The sequence below is a fragment of the Balaenoptera borealis genome (genome assembly GCF_965194805.1).
Source record: "Balaenoptera borealis genome assembly, chromosome: 12".
Classification (NCBI taxonomy): Eukaryota; Metazoa; Chordata; class Mammalia; order Artiodactyla; family Balaenopteridae; genus Balaenoptera; species Balaenoptera borealis.
Window position 1 is genome coordinate 57,279,411 of NC_138869.1, and position 23,482 is coordinate 57,302,892.

The 23,482-nt window shown below is 43.6% G+C and overlaps 1 protein-coding gene and 2 long non-coding RNA genes across 6 annotated transcripts in view; 2 read left to right on the plus strand and 1 right to left on the minus strand.

Annotated features, from left to right (window-relative positions):
* Positions 1-23,482, plus strand: part of LOC309608562 — a 733,071-nt gene that overhangs the window by 205,450 nt on the left and 504,139 nt on the right. The window lies entirely within an intron of this gene.
* The window catches only part of OSBPL10 (oxysterol binding protein like 10), a 389,819-nt gene that overhangs the window by 166,321 nt on the left and 200,016 nt on the right, over positions 1-23,482 (plus strand). For all 4 annotated transcript variants that reach the window (XM_082348482.1, XM_082348480.1, XM_082348479.1 and 1 more), the window contains 2 exons: positions 6,866-7,041; positions 14,121-14,200. In XM_082348482.1, coding sequence (XP_082204608.1) covers positions 6,996-7,041; positions 14,121-14,200 — 126 coding nt within the window. In that variant the 5' untranslated portion in view covers positions 6,866-6,995. The remainder of the gene's footprint in view (positions 1-6,865; positions 7,042-14,120; positions 14,201-23,482) is intronic.
* Positions 1-23,482, minus strand: part of LOC309608555 — a 239,459-nt gene that overhangs the window by 51,495 nt on the left and 164,482 nt on the right. The gene's annotated exons all lie outside the window — the stretch shown is intronic.

Sequence of the window (23,482 nt, forward strand, 5' to 3'; positions counted from 1 at the left end):
ATTCTCTAGTAGGTCTGTGTCTTTATTCCCGTCTTGACCCTAGGTTCTTCATGACCTTTTTTTTTTTTCCTTAGATTCCATATATATGTGTTAGCATACGGTATTTGTTTTTCTCTTTCTGACTTACTTCACTTTGTATGACAGACTCTAGGTCCATCCACCTCACTACAAATAACTCAATTTCGTTTCTTTTTATGGCTGAGTAATATTCCATTGTATATATGTGCCACATCTTTATCCATTCATCTGTCGGTGGACACTTAGGTTGCTTCCATGTCCTGGCTATTGTAAATAGAGCTGCAGTGAACATTGTGGTACATGACTCTTTCTGAATTATGGTTTTCTCAGGGTATATGCCCAGTAGTGGGATTGCTGGGTCGTATGGTAGTTTTATTTTTAGTTTTTTAAGGAACCTCCATACTGTTCTCCATAGTGGCTGTATCAGTTTACATTCCCACCAAGAATAGCTTCTCTTGATAAATAGTTAATAAATACTGTGGGGGCGGGGGGGAAAGAAGAAAGAAAATAGAGGGCCTGGGAAGGTGAGGCAGATCCCAACAGGAAAGACGCCTGCGTGAGCTGGGGGCTTGGTCCGCTTTCGCGTGTGAAGGGTGGTGGACGGGGCCTCGTGCCTGGCGTGGAGCGAGCAGCGGAGCCCCACGGAGAATGGGAGGGGTCCTGACCCCCTCCTGGAAGTAGTACCGTGGGTATGAAAGGTGTCTGCTCAGGCATCATGGGCCTGGCCATCACCTCCCTTCTCAAGCCCTTTCCTCTTGCTTTAATTTTCACTTTTAAGTTTAGATGAAATGATTTAGCTTTTTGTCAGCAGCAGCCTGTCTGGCAAAGTTCCTGTTCGAAAGATTTTTTTTTTTCACTGCATTTTTTTCCTCTTTGTAACCCTCTTGTAGTTTGCTTGTACCTTCTGCTTCTTGGCATTAATGAACTGGTTCCCCCCTGTTCCTCCCCCCATCCCCCCAATTCCTTCCCTTTATTTTTCTGCTCCTGACTGGATGCTAATGGCCATTGGTGTGCTCCACCTTCTCAAAGTAAGTATGTCTGGTTTTCAACTTCTAGATCCTGAAGTTGAACCTTCATGAAACTATCTCAGGCAGGTGGGGGTGGGAATTAAAAGGCTACAGGTGTTGACAAATGACCATCAGCGATGCAAGGCTTGGAGAGCAGTGATGGGTAAGGGCAGCTACTTCGTGTGTAGGCCTGCTCACGTGAGCGTGAATGTGTATGCGCGTGTGAGTGCATGTGCATGCAGGTGTGTCTGCGTCTGTGCACGTGCTCACGTGTTGTTTTCGAAGCAGTGGCCTGTCCTCAGCCCTTCTGAGGCAGGCCTGCCACTCGCCGCGGGTCCCAGCTTTGGGACGGGGTGAGGCTGCCACCCTGAAGCTGACCTGATCGGGACTGATGGCTCTTTTCATGGGTTGGTTTGATGTCTCCCCTCTTTCTCTCTCAGCACCCTCTTTGGTCTGTTAACGTAGTCCATAAAATATGTTCCCTCCGTATACAGTTAAGTTCACCTGCACATTGGTCAAGTTGCAAACTAAAGCTCGAGATGCTAATTAGAAAAGAGCCCATTAGGAATTAGGTTCATCTTATTCATTTCTCCAGAGGGGAAAACCTTAAAGAATGTTTCAGGATTTTATCTGGCGTTTGCACCTCATTTAATGAAACCGTATCCAGAAATACGGTTAACTTTTCCATTTAGAATGAAAGCTATGAGTTTCAGATACAGCAGCAAGCTTCAAACAGCAGTGCCTGACAGAGCCCTGACCCTGCGGGAAACCAAATGTAATTTCTTACCTCCCAGGGGGTGTGACCCACAGGCAATGCCCTTCTTAGTGCCACCTGCATGTGACAGAATCTAAATCAACTTTCAAAGACCATCCTGAAAGAACACTTTATGTTTAGTCTGTTGTCATTTTTAATCAGATATTCTCCTTTCACTCCCTTCCAAATAGGATCGAATTTTTAACTGTCTTTAGGAAAGGAGTAAATTATTGATGACCTTGCTTAGTGCACATGATTCAAACCTGTGCATTTGCATTAAAGCTATTTTAGGAAGCAGTGGAAATAAGTTTTTTTTCTGCCTGAGGCAGGGGGTTAGAATTAAGATGTCATTTTGAAATAGGTAATGTGACAAATCATTAACGTGTTCCTGTATTCTGCATAATGTGACCTCAACTGGTTATTCCGTCATCCTTATTGAAAAAACCCCCCAGTATTCAGTTCATTTCTTGGTACCAGCTTCTTAACCACGTCCTTTGCGAATATATGGTTGGTCTGAGCAGGATGCGTTTGTGAAGCCGCTTCTGGGAGCGGGGAAGGCTGATGGGGGCCCGGTTGATGAGTGGGCAGAGCAGAAAGGGGAGAGGTGTTTCAGCCCTTTCTCCATTCCAGCCAACGGCACAGGGTGGATGGGGGGCGGGCAGGGGAGTTGAGAGCAACTTGCTCTTGCCTTTTCCTTGAAGCCTGTTCAGGTTATGCGCTACCTTTCCTGCTTCCTGCTGTGTAAAGGAGGCATGTTTATGGATGGGGGGACACTGCTGCTCTGCCAGAGCAGTTTGGGGGGGTGCAGGGGCTGCTGGAGACACAGAATGCTGTAGTCGGCGCCGAGGTTCCTTCCCTACACTTGTACGGACTATTGCTCTTCATGCTGTGATTTGCCAGGAGCCGTGTCTGCACAGCTGCAGTCACCGTGACATTAAGTATAGGTCACGTGGAAAACATTTGCTCTTTTTTTAAATAGATCTTTATTGGAGTATAATTGCTTCACAATACTGTGTTAGTTTTTGTTGCACAACAAAGTGAATCAGCCATATGCATACACATGTCCCCATATCCCCTCCCTCTTGAGGCTCCCTCCCACCCTCTCTGTCCCACCCCTCTAGGTCATTGCAAAGCACCGAACTGATCTCCCTGTGCTATGCGGCTGCTTCCCACCAGCCAACTATTTTACATTCGGTAGTGTGCATATGTCGTTGCTACTCTCACTTCGCCCCAGCTTTGCCCTCCCACCCTATGTCCTCAAGTCCGTTTTCTACGTCTACCTCTTTATTTCTGCCCTACAACTAGGTTCATCAGTACCACTTTTTTTTTTTTTTAGATTCCATATATATGTGTTAGCATACAGTATTTGTTTTTCTCTTTCTGACTTACTTCACTCTGTATGACAGACTCTAGGTCCATCCACCTCACTACATATAACTCAATTTCGTGAGAACATTTACTCTTTTTTTTTAAAACTTTTTTATTTATTTATCTATTTATTTTATTTTTGGCTGCGTTGGGTCCTCGTTGCTGTGCGCGGGCTTTCTCTACTTGTGGCGAGCGGGGGCTACTCTTTGTGGTGCGCGGGCTTCTCATTGCGGTGGCTTCTCTTGTTGCGGAGCACGGGCTCTAGGCACGTGGGCTTCAGTAGTTGTGGCACGTGGGCTCAGTAGTTGTGGCTCGCGGGCTCTAGAGCGCAGGCTCAGTAGTTGTGGCGCACAGGCTTAGTTGCTCCACGGCATGTGGGATCTTCCCAGAGCAGGGCTTGAACCCTTGTCCCCGCATTGGCAGGCAGATTCTTAACCACTGCGCCACCAGGGAAGCCCAGAACATTTACTCTTAAAGAGAAGGGCAGGGTCAGCATTTGAATAATGTGACCACTGGCGGCTCAGAAATCACCCCAGCTCTTCTCTCGTTGATGGAATTTGGTCTTCACATCACAGAAAGGAGGAGAGGAGCACATTTCAAGTAGAAGGACGTAAAAATAGACATTTAAAAAAGATTTTTTGTGAATTTCTCAGGCCGGCTTCTTTAACTGATTTTAGTGGCCTAATAAGCAGAAGCTTCTTTCTCATCCATGTAGAAATGAGGTGACTCTCTTCCAGGTGGTAATTCGGGGATCCAGGCTGCTTCCCTCTTATGTCTTTGCCACACCCGTTGTGGATCCCGAGTTGCCTTGCAGGGTGTCTCCATTCCAGTCTGTGTGTGTGTGTGTGTGTGCGTGTGTGCGTGCGTGTGCACGTGTGCATGCGTCTCTCTGTCTGTCTGTATGTTACAGGCCTGGCTCGCATTTCTTCTGCTCACATTCTGTTGGCTACAGCTCAGTCAAATGGCCACACGTCCTTACGAGGAAAGCTGGGAAATGTATTTGGCTTGTGTCTCCTGGAAATGGAGGGCAGGGATTTGGTGATGAGCTGTTAGTTTAGGCCAGTGCTTCTCAAATTTGAGCTGCATCAGAATCACCTGGAAGCTTCCTGGCCGCCCCACACCCCCACCCGTTTCTGCTTCAGCAGGTCTTGGGTGGGGCCCAAGAATTTACATTTCAAACAAGCTCCCAGGTGATGTTGATACTGCTGGGCGAGGAACAGCACTTTGAATAGTCCTGGTCCAGGAGTACATTTTTGTGTCTTGATTTATCCATGCTAATCGTGGATACCGGAAGTATATCCTTATTATTGTGACTCGAGAGATAGGGAAGGAGAGGGGTAAAAAAGATAAATAGCCTTGGCCAGGACATTTGGAATGTTACAAATAATTAATGTTTCTTAGAGGAATTGGAGTTTTGGAGGGTTGAGACCTGGGTCGACAGGTGTGCCTGCTCTGCAGGATGGGGATGAGGTGGGACCTCTGTGGCCAGGCAAAGGTGCTTTCAGCTCGGCTAGCTCTGTTGGAATGGGAAGCTTTGGAGAATCAAGTACCTAAGTGGGTACAGGAGAGGTGACGCGGAGCAAGTGACAAGGGGGGACTTGCGTGAGACTCGAAGGAGAGTTTGTGAGTGCTGGACTGAACCAGGTGTGGATTTGGACACAGACAAGTGGGACTTAGATTTTGAGTCTTAGTGCCTGTAAAATGGGGACTAATGATGGCTGTCTGTTGGTTACTATGAGAATCAATTAGGTCGGAAGTTTGTAAACTTTCTTGGTTCGTGGTGCTTAGAGGTTAAAAAAAATCCTACAGTTTCATTTATTATGAAAGCAGTCAGCTTTTTTTTTTTTTATTATGAAAGCAGTCAGCTCCAAACAACTTCATGTACATTGATGTCCTAACAACTCAGTGGCCGTTTGAAAAAATAATAAACATAAATGTTTATGTTTCTACGTTATGAGTATGTTTCTACATTAAATAACTGCAATTACTTGTTGATGGACTGTGTGTGCCTGCGGATTCTGCACAGCTTCTCTCTCAAACCTTGGGATCTTGTTGGCATCGCTGCCCACTTCCTATTCCCTGTCGATGTTTCCTTGTTAACCCAGCAACTGCTGAAAACCCAGCTTTGCAAAGATACTATGTCTTTGAAAGGAATGCAGCGCAACTAGTATCGAAACTGTGAAAACTGCCTGAGTTGTTTGTATGCTTCATATCTGACCGATGTTGAGCATCACTCTGTATCCCTCAAAAGTGTGACATATTTTCCAGTGCCTCTGCAAGTTCACAGTGGTGACCCAGCTGCTTTGGTGCACGGATTGAAAAGGGTGGAATTCGGTAGTTTTTTCCCTTTCATGCATTCACTGAATAAATATTAACTGAGTATCAGCGAGGTGTCAGGCACTGTCCGCCTCCGAACAGCGTAGAGTCTGGGGGGAACCAGACACTGAATGGGATAATCCTGCAAATGTAGACTCCCGATGAGGCCAGGGCCATGAGGGGTGAGTTCAAAGTGAGAGCTTGTGGGAGGAAGACTTGACCTGGTCAGGAGACGCTTTCTCAAGTTGGTGGCACCTGAGTTGTTCCTGAAGTTACCATCCAGTAAATAGGGGGAGGGAACCATGTTCTAGCCACAGGGGTGGCAAGTATATCTCAAGCTGATGAAGAACTTGCTTCCTCCCACCCCCCAATTGCGCCGTGGTTGATTTGGGACTGGTATTGTGGCTTGTGTGTGCCATGTGTGTCAGACAATGTCTGGACTCTTTCTTTAACGAGACAAACCCACTGACTGTCCAGTTGGATGCTGATGCGAAGCCCAATTGTGGGAAGAGTTTCGATGTCATGGATTGGTAACAATCTGTAGACCATCACTTCGAGTAACTGCTCCAGGTGGGGGAAACAGCATGAGCAAAGTGGTGGAAGGCAGCTGGGTGAGCCAGCATGGGTGGAGCAGAAAGTGAGAGGCTGGGAGAGTCATCAGGGGCTGTGGTGAGCCTCTGGGTCCCAGGGGGCATGTGGGTCTCACATGAAGACAACTCGTCCTGGTGGAGAAGGGGAAGTTGTCTTGATTGCTTCCTGGTGATAGATGGTAACTATAAACAGGCCAGGTACTCGGCTACCAAGATTTGTTTGAGTGATTTAGGCAACTAGCAGTTTCCCTGTTTTCACCCTGAATGTAGACTCCAGTGGCATTACAGCCTCCCAGAGCTGAGGGAATTCTTGTCCCTTTGTGTGAAAAGTGATCCATGGAAGGGCCCGCTGGAGGGTGCCCAGGGGGCTGTGTGAGCACCTCCAGTTCCTGCATTGACCAGCTCTGGGGCTCAGGCCCCGTACAGTGCCCAGGCGGTTGGCTGGAGTCCGGCCCAGCTTGCTGCTTCTGGGGTGTGAATTTCAGCTGTTCCTGTGAAGTCACGTGGAGCCTGTTACCAGAGTCTGTGTCCCAGTGCTTCCCTCTTCTTTACCATTCTGAGGCTTACGTATGAATGGGCATTGCACCGAGCCCAGAATGGGCCTGGCCCTTGCCCCAGGGGCCATGACAAGTTCTGCTTTGACTTAAGAATTGGGTGCTCTCTCCCTACACGTGGATGACTTATGTGGGGCCTGGCAGGGACGTTTAGCTTCCAGCATCCTGGATTGGGAGCCTTGATGTCAATTTAAGGATTATGTTCTTTTTCTTCTTTGCTTGGAGAGAAAACTGATGCACTGTGGTTTCTCCACACAGGTACTTTGTGCTGGATTTTGAGGCTGGTATCCTGCAGTATTTTGTGAACGAGCAAAGCAAACACCAGAAGCCTCGAGGGGCCCTGTCTCTGTCCGGCGCCATCGTGTCCCTGAGTGACGAAGCGCCCCATATGCTGGTCGTGTACTCTGCCAACGGGGAGATGTACAAACTGAGAGGTACGTTCTTCTCCCGGGAACTTTTCAGACGGCCCTCCTGGGTTCACAGTTACCATGGTGATGGGTCTCTTGTTTTTTGATTTTTAAAAAAATCACCTTTAACAATTTGCCGGGTTTGTGGACTCTGGTGACAGATGCTGCTTTTCCTACCCCTGGGGTGGGGAGAGGAGCTGACATTAGGAAGTGTTTGCCCTAATTAACTGAGCAATTAAGGACGAAGGAAAGGTGAGTGATCGCAAACCTGGCTGAGCCTTAGGACTTGGGCAGATTTTTCATATTAGCTCAGTATATATTTTCTTGGACCGTATACCGTGAATCTTTCCTCCAATGCCCGTGGGGCTGTGATCTGAGGACAGGTCAAGCCTTTTAAGGGTCATGGTGTCCTCTGCTCAAAGTTTCTCTAGAACCAGCTCTTAGTAAAAGCCCCTTCACTTGTACTTTATTTAACCCGTTGTGGCCCTAGAGCCTGGTGAAAAGCCAACTGGTGTTATGTCCTGTAGTCCACTTGCTCCCCTTCTCTTTGCTTCTGGAAAGCTGAGGTCTGCTAAGCATTCTCGTCAGGTCTCGGGGGAGCCCAGCATTTGGCCGGAACTGTAGGTCTTGTCGCCCCCGAGGCATATCCACCTCGCAGGTTTTCTGATGGGCCAGACTTGTCTGCAGCGATGTGATTTGATTGCTAGATCATTCTTCCAGCATTCTGTCATGGGCACATTGCCGGAATTGTCAGTCTTTTTCTAACAAAATAACAAAACCAAACCCCAAATGCACATGTTTGCACGCGTGTGCATGTACACACACACCAGAGTCAGTGTTATTAAGGTCTGAGGAAAGTAGTGTGTATTAAGTGTTCGGCGGTGGTAATTCTGCCTCTTATATCACATTTTTCTTTGCCCAAGGAAGGGCCACGTGCAAAGAAGAGGCCCCTCGTTATCTCTCCTTGAGGCCAGGGGCTGACAGTGGTGGGTCAGCCTCCGCAAAGCCAGACTGAGGGCCTCGATTCCCCAGCTCAGAGCTCAGTGTTTGCTGACCTTCCTCCAAGTTTTGCTACCCAGAGGTGGGCTAAGCTGAGGTTCCTTTATGTTTTATTTTTCGGCCACGCTGTGCAGCTTGTGGGATCTTAGTTCCCCAACCAGGGATTGAACCTGGGCCTCTGGCTTTGGAAGTGCAGAGTCCTAACCACTGGACCACCAGGGAATTTCCTGAGGTTCTTTTATTTTTTTTAAAAATAAATTTATTTATTTATTTATCTTTTAATTTTTGGCTGCGTTGGGTCTTCGTTGCTGCATGCAGGCTTTCTCGAGTTGCGGTGAGCCGGGGCTACTCTTCGTTGCAGTGCGCAGGCTTCTCATTGCGGTGGCCTCTCTTGTTGCGGAGCACGGGCTGTAGGCGCACGGGCTTTAGTAGTTGTGGCACGTGGGCTCAGTAGTTGTGGCTCGCGGGCTCTAGAGCACAGGCTCAGTAGTTGTGGCGCACGGGCTTAGTTGCTCCGCGGCATGTGGGATCTTCCCGGGCCAGGGCTCAAACCTGTGTCCCTTGCATTGGCAGGAGGATTCTTAACCACTGCGCCACCAGGGAAGCTCCTGAGGTTCTTTTATTATCAATATACAAGTCATATCTCAGGATCTATAAAACAGTCCACAAACCTCTGATATAAAAATGTCTATAGTTGAAGAAAGTTTTTTGTTTTTTGGGAACTGTGAGAAGATTCATGTTCTCTTTGGAGATTCATACAGTGTGTGTCCCAGATTTATATGGTCCTTGGTTTCTCTTTGCTCTTTATTGCTTAATAAATTGTCAGAGCAGAAACAATAGCAGGTGAAAAATTTAATGCCCCACCACCGCCTGTGGTTTCGTTTTCTTTTTTATTGAATTTTTGAACTTTATTTATTTTTTTATACAGCAGGTTCTTATTAGTTATCCATTTTGTACATATTAGTGTATACATGTCAGTCCCAATTGCCCAATTCATCACACCACCCTCATGCCCCCCTGCCGCTTTCCCCCCTTGGTGTCCATACATTTGTTCTCTACACCTGTGTCTCTATTTCTGCCTTGCAAACCCGTTCACCTGTACCATTTTTCAAGGTTCCACATATATGCGTTAATATATGATATTTGTTTTTCTCTTTCTGACTTACTTCACTCTATATGACAGTCTCTACAAATGACCCAATTTCGTTCCTTTTTGTGGCTGAGTAATATTCCATTGTATATATCTATCACAACTTCTTTATCCATTCGTCTGCCTATGGTCATTCAGGTGGCTTCCATGACCTGGCTATTGTAAATAGTGCTGCAATGAACATTGGGGTGCATGTGTCTTTTTGAATTATGGTTTTCTCTGGGTATATGCCCAGTAGTGGGATTGCTGGATCATATGGTAATTCTATTTTTAGTTTTTTAAGGAACCTCCATACTATTCTCCATAGTGACTGTATCAGTTTACATTCCCACCAACAGTGCAAGAGAGTTCCCTTTTCTCCACACCCTCTCCAGCATTTGTTGTTTGTAGATTTTCTGATGATGCCCATTCTAACTGGTGTGAGGTGATACCTCACTGTAGTTTTGATTTGCGTTTCTCTAATAATTAGTGATGTTGAGCAGCTTTTCATGTGCTTCTTGGCCATCTGTATGTCTTCTTTGGAGAAATGTCTGTTTAGGTCTTCTGCCCATTTTTTGATTGGGTTGTTTGTTTTTTTAATATTGAGCTGCGTGAGCTGTTTATATATTTTGGAGATTAATCCTTTGTCCGTTGATTTGTTTGCAAATATTTTCTCCCATTCTGAGGGTTGTCTTTTCGTCTTGTTTATGGTTTCCTTTGCTGTGCAAAAGTTTTTAAGTTTCATTAGGTCCCATTTGTTTATTTTTGTTTTTATTTCCATTACTGTAGGAGGTGAATCAAAAAAGATCTTGCTGTGATTTATGTCAAAGAGTGTTCTTCCTATGTTTTCTTCTAAGAGTTTTATAGTGTCCAGTCTTATATTTAGGTCTCTAATCCATTTTGAGTTTATTTTTGTGTATGGTGTTAGGGAGTGTTCTAATTTCATTCTTTTATGTGTAGCTGTCCAGTATTGCTAGCACCACTTACTGAAGAGAATATCTTTTCTCCATTGTATACCCTTGCCTACTTTGTCATAGATTAGTTGACCATAGGTGCATGGGTTTATCTCTGGGCTTTCTCTCCTGTTCCATTGATATGTATTTCTGTTTTTGTGCCAGTACCATATTGTCTTGATTACTGTAGCTTTGTAGTATAGTCTGAAGTCAGGGAGTCTGATTCCTCCAGCTCCGTTTTTTTTGCTCAAGACTGCTTTGGCTATTTGGGGTCTTTTGTGTCTCCATACAAATTTTAAGATTTTTTTGTTCTAGTTATGTAAAAAATGCCATTGGTAATTTGATAGGGATTGCATTGAATCTGTAGATTGCTTTGGGTAGTATAGTCATTTTCACAATATTGATTCTTCCAATCCAAGAACATGGTATATCTCTCCATCTGTTGGTATCATCTTTAATTTCTTTCATCAGTGTCTTATAGTTTTCTGCATGCAGGTCTTTTGTCTCCCTAGGTAAGTTTATTCCTAGGTATTTTATTCTTTTTGTTGCTATGGTAAATGAGAGTGTTTCCTTAATTTCTCTTTCAGAGTTTTCATCATTAGCATATAGGAATGCAAGAGATTTCTGTGCATTAATTTTGTATCCTGCAACTTTACCAAATTCATTGATTAGCTCTAGTAGTTTTCTGGTGGCATCTTTAGGATTCTCTATGTATAGTATCATGTCATCTGCAAACAGTGACAGTTTTACTTCCTCTTTTCCAATTTGTATTCCTTTTATTTCTTTTCTCTGATTGCCATGGCTAGGACTTCGAAAACTATGTGGAATAAGAGTGGCTAGAGTGGACATCCTTGTCTTGTTCCTGATCTTAGAGGAAATGCTTTCAGTTTTTCACCACTGAGAATGATGTTTGCTGTGGGTTTGTCATATATGGCCTTTATTATGCTGAGGTAGGTTCCCTCTATGCCCACTTTCTGGAGAGTTTTTATCATAAATGGGTGTTGAATTTTGTCAAAAGCTTTTTCTGCATCTATCGAGATGATCATATGGTTTTTATTCTTCAATTTGTTAATATGGTGTATCACATTGATTGATTTGCATATATTGAAGAATCCTTGCACCCCTGGGATAAATCCCACTTGATCCTGGTGTATAATCCTTGTAATGTGTTGTTGGATTCTGTTTGCTAGTATTTCGTTGAGGATTTTTGCATCTATATTCATCAGTGATATTGGTCTGTAATTTTCTTTTTTTGTACTATCTTTGGTTTTGGTATCAGGGTGATGGTGGCCTCATAGAATGAGTTTGGGAGTGTTCCTTCCTCTGCAATTTTTTGGAAGAGTTTGAGAAGGATGGGTGTTAGCTCTTCTCTAAATGTTTGATAGAATTCACCTGTGAAGCCATCTGGTCCTGGACTTTTGTTTGTTGGAAGATTTTTAATCAGTTTGAATTTCATTACTTGTGATTGGTCTGTTCATATTTTCTATTTCTTCCTGGTTCAGTCTTGGAAGGTTATACCTTTCTAAGAATTTGTCCATTTCTTCCAGGTTGTCCATTTTATTGGCATAGAGTTGCTTGTAGTAGTCTCTTAGGATGCTTTGTATTTCTGTGGTGTCTGTTGTAACTTCTCATTTTTCATTTCTAATTTTATTGATTTGAGTCCTCTCCCTCTTTTTCTTGATGAGTCTGGCTAATGGTTTATCAATTTTGTTTATCTTCTCAAAGAACCAGCTTTTAGTTTTATTGATCTTTGCTATTGTTTTCTTTGTTTCTATTTCATTTATTTCTGCTCTGATCTTTATGATTTCTTTCCTTCTACTAACTTTGGGTTTTGTTTGTTCTTCTTTCTCTAGTTCCTTTAGGTGTAAGGTTAGTTTGTTCATTTGAGATTTTCCTTGTTTCTTGAGGTAGACTTGTATTGCTATAAACCCGCCTGTGATTTCTAAAGTGACACGAACCCATACAAAAGAACAGCCCAACCAATTAACCATTTGAGCCATCTCATTTTGCCTTTTAGTTGTTATTCTCTGGGTTATTAAACCTGAAGTTTTTTTTTAAGGGTTGTTTTAATAGCAAACATAAAAGTTTTATTATCTGCGTGAACTAATCACAAGGGCTAAATTTAGCTTAAACTTACCCACTACAGCAAAGGCAGGACACATTTCTGCCTCTTTCTGGCTGGTCCTTGGTCCATCCCAAAGAATCTGGGCATTGGTTTTCTCATTTTACATCTCACTACATGTAGAGATGAATCTTGATATTAATAGATGCACAGCTTTGGGAATGTTTTTGGTGCAGAGCCTTTGGGTACTGCCGCAAACCAGCAATTCTTCATGTTCCTAAGGGAAATGGCTCTAGGTTCTGCAGAATCCTTTTATTCTTTGGAAGTAGGGTTCACCTAGTCTTATGCTGGTCTGCACTTCCAGATTTCTTCACCAGAAGTTCAAGCTGAAGTTGGGTTTTATTGACAGATGACAGGCTCATTTTTGTAAACGATACAAATTTCTAGGGGAATCATTTTGTTTTCTGCATAGTCAACATTTATGCAGTGAATATTCTGTTAAAATATTTATGCAGTGAGTTATGCAATTAAATTAACTTGGATTTTATTAGAACCTGTTATGTATCCATGATCTTTTAAGAAAATAATTTTATATATTTGAGAGATGGGGGTGTAGATGGAAGATTGTGACTATGCAAGTGACTGGTACTGTAATGTCTCTTTGGGGGACATTTGAGGGTCTGTAAGTCAACATTTTGTACCTTGTTCTGTTCAGTCATAATAAGAACCCTTGAGAACACATATTAAAATGGTAATTCAACTGAACGCTAATTTTGTAAAGGCTGATAACTCCACATTACAACTCCAATAGATAACAGAGGGGCCTCAAACACTGTACTTTGATCCTCCTTTTAGCCTCATAGCCTCATGTGGTAGAGGCATTAAAAAATAAGCATGTTTTCTCTTCCCTGCTGCTTTTTAAAGAAGTAGAAATGACTTTTTCAGAAGAGTTTAAAAAATTGGCCAAATTGTTCTCATGACAGACATTTCAGAATAAGTTAAGTTTTTAACGTGGTTTAAGAGGGAATTTTTTTGTCACTTTTTCAGGGAAACCTTCATTAAGCACCTGTCACAGGACTATATTAGGTGCCCCCACCGTGTACTACACAGTAGGGCAAAGTGTTTTAACAAAGCATATTTGCAGCCACTTAGATAATGCCCCACCGAAAAGGAAATTCCACCTCTAACCCCCTTCTAATGACAAGAAACTTACTTTATTCAGTTTTGTTCTGTTTGAGGTTTCTGAGTTGGTATTTATAAGTTGAAAAGAGAGATTTAAAAAAATGCGTTAGGGGCAAAAAAAAAATGCTACAATGTGGATGAACCTGAAAAACATTAAGTAAAAGAAGGCAGCCACATACTGCTTGGGAGCATTCATATGGAATGTCTGGAATAGGCGAATCTATGAGACAGAAAGCAGATTAGTGGTTGCCTAGGGATGGGAAAGGGGGTGGGGAGAGAGAAATGGGAAGTGACTGCTGATGGGTGGAGGATTCTTTGGGGCATACTGAAAATATTCTAAACCAAGATTATGGCCATGGTTGTACTATTCTGTAAATATACTAGAAATCACTTAATATTAAAAACAGGTGAATTTTATGTATGTAAATTCTATCTCCAAGCTGTTAAAAAATCTGTTAGAAATTTAAAAAGAGAGAAAGAATGTAAGTGTATTGATTACTTTTGGAGAAATTGATCTGTATGTGTTCAAGTGATTCCATCCAGGAAGATGGAATTCTGAAAATCCCTTTAAGTTTCTCAAAACATTTTAGATTTCTTAAAAAAAAAAAAAAAAAAAAAGACTTTTGATTGAGATTTGGTGTCGTCAGATTTTTGGCATGAGTACCATCTGCATTTGCCTTTCGCTCCTTCATTCCCAGGCCCCCAACCCCTCAGGTGTGTGTAGAAATGGGTTGGATGTGTTTTGGCTCAATTGCTCCAAGCCTTTCTTTCTCTATTTTAGCTGCTGATGCAAAAGAGAAACAGTTCTGGGTGACTCAGCTTCGAGCTTGTGCCAAATACCACATGGAGATGAATTCTAAGGTAAGTCACTGCGGGGTGGGTTGGAGGGGGGGGCGTTGCATCTGCTGGGATCAGCCTTCAGCCCAGTGATTGGCTTCTTGGGGGAAGCTGTTTTCCATAGTATCTTTAAAGTTCTCCACCATCGAGGAATTCATACTTGTCCTGTGACATTTACATTTAAAGCCAAGAGAAAGGTGGGAGGATTTGCTTGTAGGTAGAGTGAAGGGGCATGCAGACACTTTATTGGAACTGATTCTGGAAAGACACTTCTGTGTCTTTCTGTGTTGTCCATTTAGGCAGCTGGTAACTGGTCTGCAGAGAAGCTTGAGCAGATGGTGTCACTGTGGCGGCGGCAGAGGAGTCAGATTTACTGTTCACGAAGACTCGTTGTTGTCACAGACCCTTAAATAAAACGAGACCCCAGCTCGACGAAGCGCTCTGTAAGGTGCTTCTGCATCTAAGTGTGTCAGAATGTTCTCAGGTAGTTTGGCATCCATGTATGAATTAGCTTCTCCTCAGGATTCAGTCTGAGATCTTGGTACAGATGTGCAGGGGATAGGAGATAGGAGGTAGACATTTTCATGGATTATTTGGAGGATCTCCTATCCTTAAATACAGGAAATAAATAAGTCAGAGAAAGCCAAATACTATTTGTTATCGCTTATATGTAGAATCTAAAAAAATAATACGAATGAATGCATATACAGAATGGAAACAAACTCACAGACATAGAAAACAAGCTTGTGGTTGCCAAAGCGGATGGCGGGGGAGGGATAAATTAGGCGTATGGGGTTAACAGATACAAACTACTATACGTAAAATAGATAAGCAATAAGGATTTGCTGTGTAGCACAGGGAATTACAGTCAGTGTCTTGTATTTTAATAATCTATAATGGAATATAATCTGAAAAAAACCCACAACTGAATCACTTCACTGTACACCTGAAATGAACACAATATTGTAAACCAACTGTACTTCAATTAAAAAATTGTATAGGAAATAATTGTCCAATGAATTTATTCAGGGCAATAAATATTTGTTAAAATTAATGAATTAACGTTCAAAGGGCTACTGCTTTTATGTCATTAGTTCAAACTTAGTTACGATATCCATTTGCATTCTTTTTCTGTATTCCATGTATCTGATAGGAAGACCCACACTTCAGACTTCTTAGGCTTCCATTTACCATAACCTGTCTGCTGTCTTGCTCGGGGAGGACATGGAAATGTCTTGCTTAGTTATACCTCCCTGTTCTACTTCCAGATACAACCTGAAATGATTTCTTCACAATGATTTTGTTTATTTTTTTCTTTCTGGAGACATCTTCTCTCCTTGACTTGCTTATGACAGTTGCATTCACTGTAATGCCCCTCTTGACTTGCCCCAAATGTGGTCTTTAATCATAGGTAGGGCCCCACTTCTTTTTTAAAAAATTTATTTTATTGAAGTCTAGTTGATTTACAGTGTTGTGGTAATTTGTCCTATACAGCAAAGTGACTCAGTTATTCATATGTATACATTCTTTTTCATATTCTTTTCCATGATGGTTTATCCCAGGATATTGGATATAGTTCCCTGTGCTCTGCAGTAGGACCTTGTTGTTTATCCATTCTGTGTATATCAGTTTGCATCTGCTAATCCCAAACTCCCAATCCATCCCTCTCCCCCACCCCCTCCCCCTTGGCAACCACAAGTCTGTTCTCTGTGTCTCTGAGTCTGTTTCTGTTTTTTTTTTTTTTTTTAAAGGGGGAAAGGCCCAGGGATCAGGCATTGGTGCTTTTTTTTTTTTTAAGATTTATTGATTGATTGATTGATTGCTATGTTGGGTCTTCGTTTCTGTGCTAGGGCTTTCTCTAGTTGTGGCAAGCGGGGGCCACTCTTCATCGTGGTGCGCGGGGCCTCTCACTATCGCGGCCTCTCTTGTTGCGGAGCACAGGCTCCAGACGCGCAGGCTCAGTAGCTGTGGCTCACGGGCCTAGTTGCTCCGCGGCATGTGGGATCTTCCCAGACCAGGGCTCAAACCCGTGTCCCCTGCATTAGCAGGCAGATTCTCAACCACTGCGCCACCAGGGAAGCCCCTGTTTCTGTTTTATAGATAAGTTCATTTATGTCGTATTTTAGATTCCACATGTAAGTGATATCATATGGTATTTGTCTTTCTTTTTCAGATTTACTTCATTTAGTATGATCATCTCTAGGTCCATCCATGTTGCTGCACATGGCATTGTTTCATTCTTTTTTATGGCTGAGTAGTATTCCATTGTATACATGTACCACATCTTCTTTATCCATTCATCTGTTGATGGACACTTAGGTTGTTTCCATGTCTTGGCTATTGTGAAAAGTGCTGCTATGAACATAGGGGTGCATGTGTCTTTTTGAATTATAGTTTTGTCTGGATATATGGGTAGGGCCCCACTTCTAAAGCTTTTTTCCCTCTGGCCTGCTTTATTTTGCAGGAATTATAGTAGGAGTTCTGGACATTACATCAGTATTTTATAAACACCTAGTCAGGGCAGTATAAAATTGTTTTCTTTTTATATGTATTGTTTTACTTTTTATAAAAGAGAACAGAAGGGGATCAAATAAAAAGGACATATCTTCACCTATTGCCATAGGTGCTTATTGGAGATGACTGCTCTTTGGTACATCAGCCTAGTAAATTTAGGCATGTGTTAGTGTGTATGTGTATGTATCTGTAGCTCTACATTTGTTTTTTACACAAATGGATCGTATCACGCACACTGTTCTATCTTTTGGTTTTTTTACACTTATTGATGTATCTTGGAGATTTTTCCCTGTTTGACATCTGGATCTACTCCACTCCTGTTAGGATGGCCAGATACTGTTCTAAAGGGTGGATGTCAGTGCTTTATTTGAGTCCTTCACTGACAGACACTGACCATTTGATTGTGGTTGTTATACATGATGCTATAATAAACATCTTCGGACACACATCTTCTGGTACCTCTAGGTGTGTATATATATATGAATCTATACCAGCGGAAGTACTGGGTTATAGAATAGAACATGGAAGGTGGATTCGCTTGTGGGGGTTGACTTGTATACTAAGTTCACTAAGTCTCTTCTACTTCTAAGTCTGCTTCTGCTAAGTCTCTTCAGATGCTGATTGGGTGTTAGTACCTTCTCCCCTGCCTTTCAGCCCCTAAAGGATGAACGTGTGACAGGAGGGGATGATTATCACTGCCTCTGGAGGTTAAGTCTCCAACCAACCCCACGATGGGGAGAGAGGGGGTGGGGTTCAAACTCTGGGGGTGCACCCAGGGCTCCCTTTCAGCTCAGCTGCCTCCTGTCTGACTGGTGCCCCCATCCCCACCACAAGCATACTCCTGTTGCAAGTTCACTGCTGACAGCTTGTGAAGGCATTTTTTTTCCTGTAATGGAAGTAGCATTGTTTTTAAAAAATTGTGAATATTACCTGTACGCAATGCAAAACATTCAGAAGGTAGGAAAGTGTAAAGAAGGAAAAAAATCACCCCAAATCCCAGCCCCAGACCTAATCTCTGATGATACTATTTGAGTGTGCATCCTTCCAGAGCCTTATCTGTGTAGAGAAATATCAACAGAAAGAGGTCACGTGACCCCATGTGGGGTCCATCCTTCCAGTCTTTTCCATACAAGCATGGGGGTGTGTGGACTATTTCTGGGAATCAGAAGGCTCGTCTGTTGCGGGGAGGTATGGGTGGGGAATTCTATCAGGCTGTGTGTTATGCCTTGTGTGAAGAGTAAGGAGATGTGTAGCTGCTGTTTAATTGGTTCTCCCAGGAAACTCGGTTTCTGATGACTAATGACTACAGCTTTCCTGACTGTCTGCCGCCCTGGGGTGTGAGCCAGGGGGCTTTGCAGAGGTGCTTAGCTGTCTTGGCTGCGCGACATCACAGCAGGGAAGCACCTGCCACCGGGACTAACCCGGTGGCGTCTGTGGAATCTGGAACCACGTGGTTGTGAGGGACTTCAGATGCCATCCAGTCCTGACCCCACCGCATCCCACCATCCTCACAGAAGCGCGTACCAGAATATTTATGGTAATAATGAAAAAATGTGGGCTGAGTCTCTCAGAACAATCCCTGGTTTTATTCACCTAGAGGGGGCATTGCTGGTACCTCACTGAGTGAATGCTAAGAATTTGGGGAGTCATCGAACAAATGACATCGAATACCTCTCTTTTACGACTAAACAAATTTGAGGCCCCTCAGAACAGTTTGGAATAGCTCAGAAGTAATGGAATGATTAAATAGTGGGAAGGGATCCCAAACTCCCTCTGTTCAATGTGTCTAAAAACAGTAGCTATAAGGAATAGGACAAGAGGTAGGTCCTAAAACTGTGTGGTCCAGTATGGAGGCCTTGGGGCACGTGAGGCTGTCCAAACTGACATTATTTGAAATTAAATTTGAAATTCAGTTTCTCGGTCATGCTTAGCCACATTTCAGGCGCTCAGGGGCTCTGCTTGGCTGATGCCTGCCGTACTGGACAGCACAGGGTTAGAACATCTATCATCATCACAGAAGGTTCTGTTGGCAAGTGCTGATAAAGCTTCCATTACGGCTTCACGGTTTCTAAGGAGGGACTTGCCGGTGTCCGGTTTAATCTCCTCTTGCGCCATGGACAGTGTTTTGCTTTCTTTAAATCTGGAAAGGTGGACTGGTGCTTCCCACCCCTCTGTCCTTGCTTCTGACCTGCCCCTGCATCCTTCCGGTGAGGAGTTCTGGTCTGTGCCACAGCCTTGGCGTTGAATATCCTGCTCACTCTCACTTCTCCCGTGGCCTCACCTGTGCAGCAGGGACCCCGACCTTACTTGTCTGACGTTAGGAACTGGCGTTCTCACGTGGTCAGATTCCACCACGTGCTTACTGCCCTGCAGCTGTTTGCCAAGCAAACGAGTTTGAGGTGTTTTTTTTTTAAACTTTTATTTGCATTTTTTTTTTTTTTTTTTTTTTTTTGCAGAATTTACTCTCAGGCCATAAGTTTTTGTTGCTTCAGAGTCTCCTGGGGTATCTTTTTCTTCTGTGCAACCTCCTTTCCTGGTTTAGGGACAATCTGCTCTTTTTCAGTGAAGATCATCTCAGTGTGGCCGGGAGAGCTCATGCACAGGTTAATCGGACCATGGGCTCTGTTAAGTCCTGAGCCGCATTTTTGGGAGCTGTATTCACCTGAACGTGCTCACTGATCAGGGAATCTACATCTAGGCCCTAAAGTTCAGCATCACTCTCTGCATTTTTGAGCACGTGCAGTAAAAATTCAGCACTCTTTTGGGGCCATCGACCATGCTTCCAGCCCCACTGTTTGGCCTGAGCGCACCTACTAACTTCACCACTGGAATGATGGAATGGCACCCGTCGCTTCTGTAAAGGGACATCCTGCAGATAACTCGGTAGCTTTTTGGATGTGCATACCTTTTATGGCCTGGGCAATTTCACGAGCGTTCTTAGAATGAACACGAAGATTTGAACCTCTTGTTTTGCATGATTTTGTGAGGTTTTCTGGGTCAAGTGAACAGCAGACCATTTTCAGAGGTCACCTCTAGGCTGCTTACTGGAAAAGCTAGTTTGAGCTTCTGTGAGGCGCAGAGGGGCGAGGGCAGGCTGCCGTGGCGCTGCTCCCTGGCTCACACAGCCTTTGCTAGCACCCGCTTCCTAAGACAAAGTCCAGAGCTTTACCTTGGCGATGGCTGCCCCTTACATGCCAGGTCCGGTTTCTCCACCTTCACTCTCGGGCACCCAGTGTTCCAGACACACGGCTCCCCAGGCACACTGTGTACTCTTCCTGCGTTTGTGCTATTTGCTGGGCTAGGAGTGCCTTTCCCTCTCCGTCCTTCCTGGGGCGAATACCCATGTGGTCTTCAAGGCTCATAGAGTTCTGTGATGCCTTCCTGACCTGCCTGCTCGGAGTGGATCTGCTCTCTCCTGTGCTCCCGTTTATACCAGGACACACCTGTATGACAGCACTTTTCATGGTGTGTGTGCGCGTGTGCGCACACGTGTCAGCCCTCAAGGCTGTGTCCTTCCACCCAGGACTGTGGGGAAATCATAGCTGTCTCCTCCATACCTGCCACTGTCATGACAAGTCGCGATGGATATAAAGCATTTGAAGCAATAAATGTCAGCCCTGCTTCCTCTTCCTGACTCCTTCCTGTGTGTGTTAGTAACAGTAGTATTAGTAGTGGTAGTGGTGCTGGATTTGGGTTCCCTAAACGATACCCAAGTTATCATATTTCAATTTTCATTGAATACTATTGTATTTTATATTAGATCAAGTACTTGAGGATTCTTTCTATGTAGAGAGAGCTCTGAGCTTCCTGCAACCAGAAGTCAATCAGGAGTAATTTCAAACAAAATGTATCCTGACTTTTTTTTTTTTTTAATTGAAGAAAATAGCAATCAAAAGGAACACATTTTGGGGAAAGGAAATAATAATAAATGGCCTCTATCAGCACATTTCTACGTGGCAGATACTAAGAGAGGTGCTTTTCTTGGATGATCTTAGGTGTGTCTCACAACAGCCCTACGAGGCAGGTACAACTATGACTGCGTTTTTTTGTTTGTTTGTTTTTTTAACATCTTTATTGGAGTATAATTGATGACTGCGTTTTATAGGTGAGGATGGAAAGGATAAGTAATATGCCTGCCCATGCCTGCATAGCTAGCAAGGGCTGCCATCTCTTTAAAAAGATTTGAGATATAATTCACATACCATAGAATTTACCCTTTAAAAGCGTACAATTCAGTGGTTTTTAGTGTATTCACAAGGTTGTGCAGCTGTCAGTGCTGTCTCGTCCCAGAATCTTCGATCACCCTCTAAAGAAACCCCTCCTGTGCCCATCAGCAGTCCCTGCTCATCCCTCACCCACCTCCTCTCCCAACCCCTGCCAACCCCAAACCACTGTCTCTGAGAAGTTGCCTATTCTGGACATTTCATGTAAATGGAATCATTAAGTATGTGGTCTTTTGTGTCTGGCTGATTTCACTTACCATAATGTTTCCAAGCTTCCTCCATGTTGTAGCATGAATCAGTACCTCATTCTTTCTTATGGCTGGATAATCCCATTGTATGGATATGCCACCTTTTTTTTTTTTTTTGCCTTGGCTGTGTGGCATCTTAGTTCCCCGACCAGGGATCGAACCCTTGCCTCCTGCAGTGGAAGCACGGAGTCCTAACCACTGGACTGCCAGGGAAGTCCCCATGATACGCCACATTTTTTTATCCATTCATCAGTTGATGGACATTCGGCTTACTTTCACTTTTTTGTTATTGTGAATGATGCTGCTATGAACATTTGTGCACAAGTTTTTGTGTGAATGTATTTTCTCATTTCTTTCGGGTATATACCTAGGAGTGGAATTGCTGGGTCACGTGGTAACTCTGTTTAACTTTTGGAGGAGCTACTCTTTTCCAAAGCAGCTGCGCCATTTTACATGCTCAGTGAATGAGGGTTCCAGTTTTCCTACATCTCTGTCAACACTTGATCTTGTCAATTTTTGATTATAGCCATCCTAGTGGGTATGAAGTTGTATCTCATTGTGGTTTCGACTTACATTTCCCTAGTGACTAATGATTTGGGGCATCTCTTCATGTTCTTATTGGCCATTCATGTATCTTCTTTGGAAAAATGTCTACTTCAATCCTTTGTCATTATTTATTTATTTATTTTTAATTGTTGAATTGTGAGAGTTCTTGATATATTCTGGGTACTAGACACTTATCAGATACATGGTTTACAGATATTTTCTCCCATTCTGTGGCTTGTCTCTTCACTTTTCTCATCTTTTTTGACATAAGCAAAAATTGTGAGGACAAATGGGACATCTGGTATAATGGAGTGGGGATTGGAGTCCAAAGACCTGGTTTCTGGCTGTGCCTGGACCACTCACAGCAACTAACTAGTCTTGTTGTCTAGAGTAACTTAATCTCTCTTAACCTCTGTAAATGGGGCAAAATAATTGGCATCAACCATACAGGATGGTTTTTAGGGTGAAATGACATTAACTACTTCACAAACATCAGTTCTTTTTATAGCATGAACTCTTCCAGCTCTGCCAGAACATCTGTGTTGACAGGTAACTTGGTTGTAGAGCTGGGTTCCACCTGAAGATGGATCACTCAGGACTAGAGGCTAAGAACCGCCTCCAAAACCTGACTATAATGACTCTTTCCCCGACAAGGTTGGCTAGACTGCCCAAAGGATTATATTCCCCATGCATCAGAAAGTTCGAGAATAATCCCGACTGAACCAGTTTGGCGGTTTTCATATTGTGTGGTCTTGTGGCCAGTAGTTCCAGTCTCACTTTCTGAGGCTGTGGGGTGGCCCGGCCACCTGGTTCACAACCTGTCCTCTAGTGCCACTTGGGACGAGTTACTGTCTGAGCCTCAGTGCCCCATCTGTGAAAGGGGGATGACAGTTATCGATGCGAAGATCGAACTGTGGGTTGTGGTGAGGTTTCCGTGAGTTAACGTCTGTCATGCTCTTACTGTAGAGCCAGATGCTGAGTTAGTTTCCATAAGGGGTGCTGGGCTGGCAGGAGGACCCTGCCAAGTTGGGCCTCATGAGGTCATCTCCCTGGGAAAAGGCCAGGACCAGACTGCCCAAGACTGTATGCACGGCTTGCGACACGGGGTATTTCTGATAAATGAGTCTCTAAGATAATCAGAAGAGAAATTTTTTTTTCTGGGTGCACCACACAGCTTGCGGGATCTTAGTTCCCCGACCAGAGATTGAACCCGGGTCCACGGCAGTGAAAGCGCCGAGTCCTATCCACTGGATCGCCAGGGAGTTCCCAGAAGAGAAATTTTTTACCTGTTTAAATAGCCAACATTAAAATAGATGGAAAGTTTAAGGGGAAAAAAGGGTGGAGAAGGTGTACCATTGTGGAACCAGTCAGCCAGTCAAAACAAACAACAAACAGAGCAAATAGAGATACACAACACACACAGTCTTTGGAAGGAAACATAAGGGCCTTGTAACAGTGGTTTCCCCCTGGGAGGGAAGGGGGAAACTGGGGATTTAGAGTTGAAAGAAAGTAGGGGTTTAGGTGTACCCTTTGATACTTTTTGAAATTTTCATGTTGTGCATTGACAAATACACATATAGTAGTTACTCAAATGGTTAACATTTAACTTTGTAAAATTTTTCCTTTTTAAAAAGCATCGCTGAGGCTGATTGGCAAAGTGCTGTGCTCTCTCAGGCTACTGTCAAGTTGGCCCTTTATCTGCAGACAGAAGCTCTTCCCCAGTCACTGATTGGCCTGCTTCTCTTTATATTCTCTCCTTGAAGGTCTTAAAACCA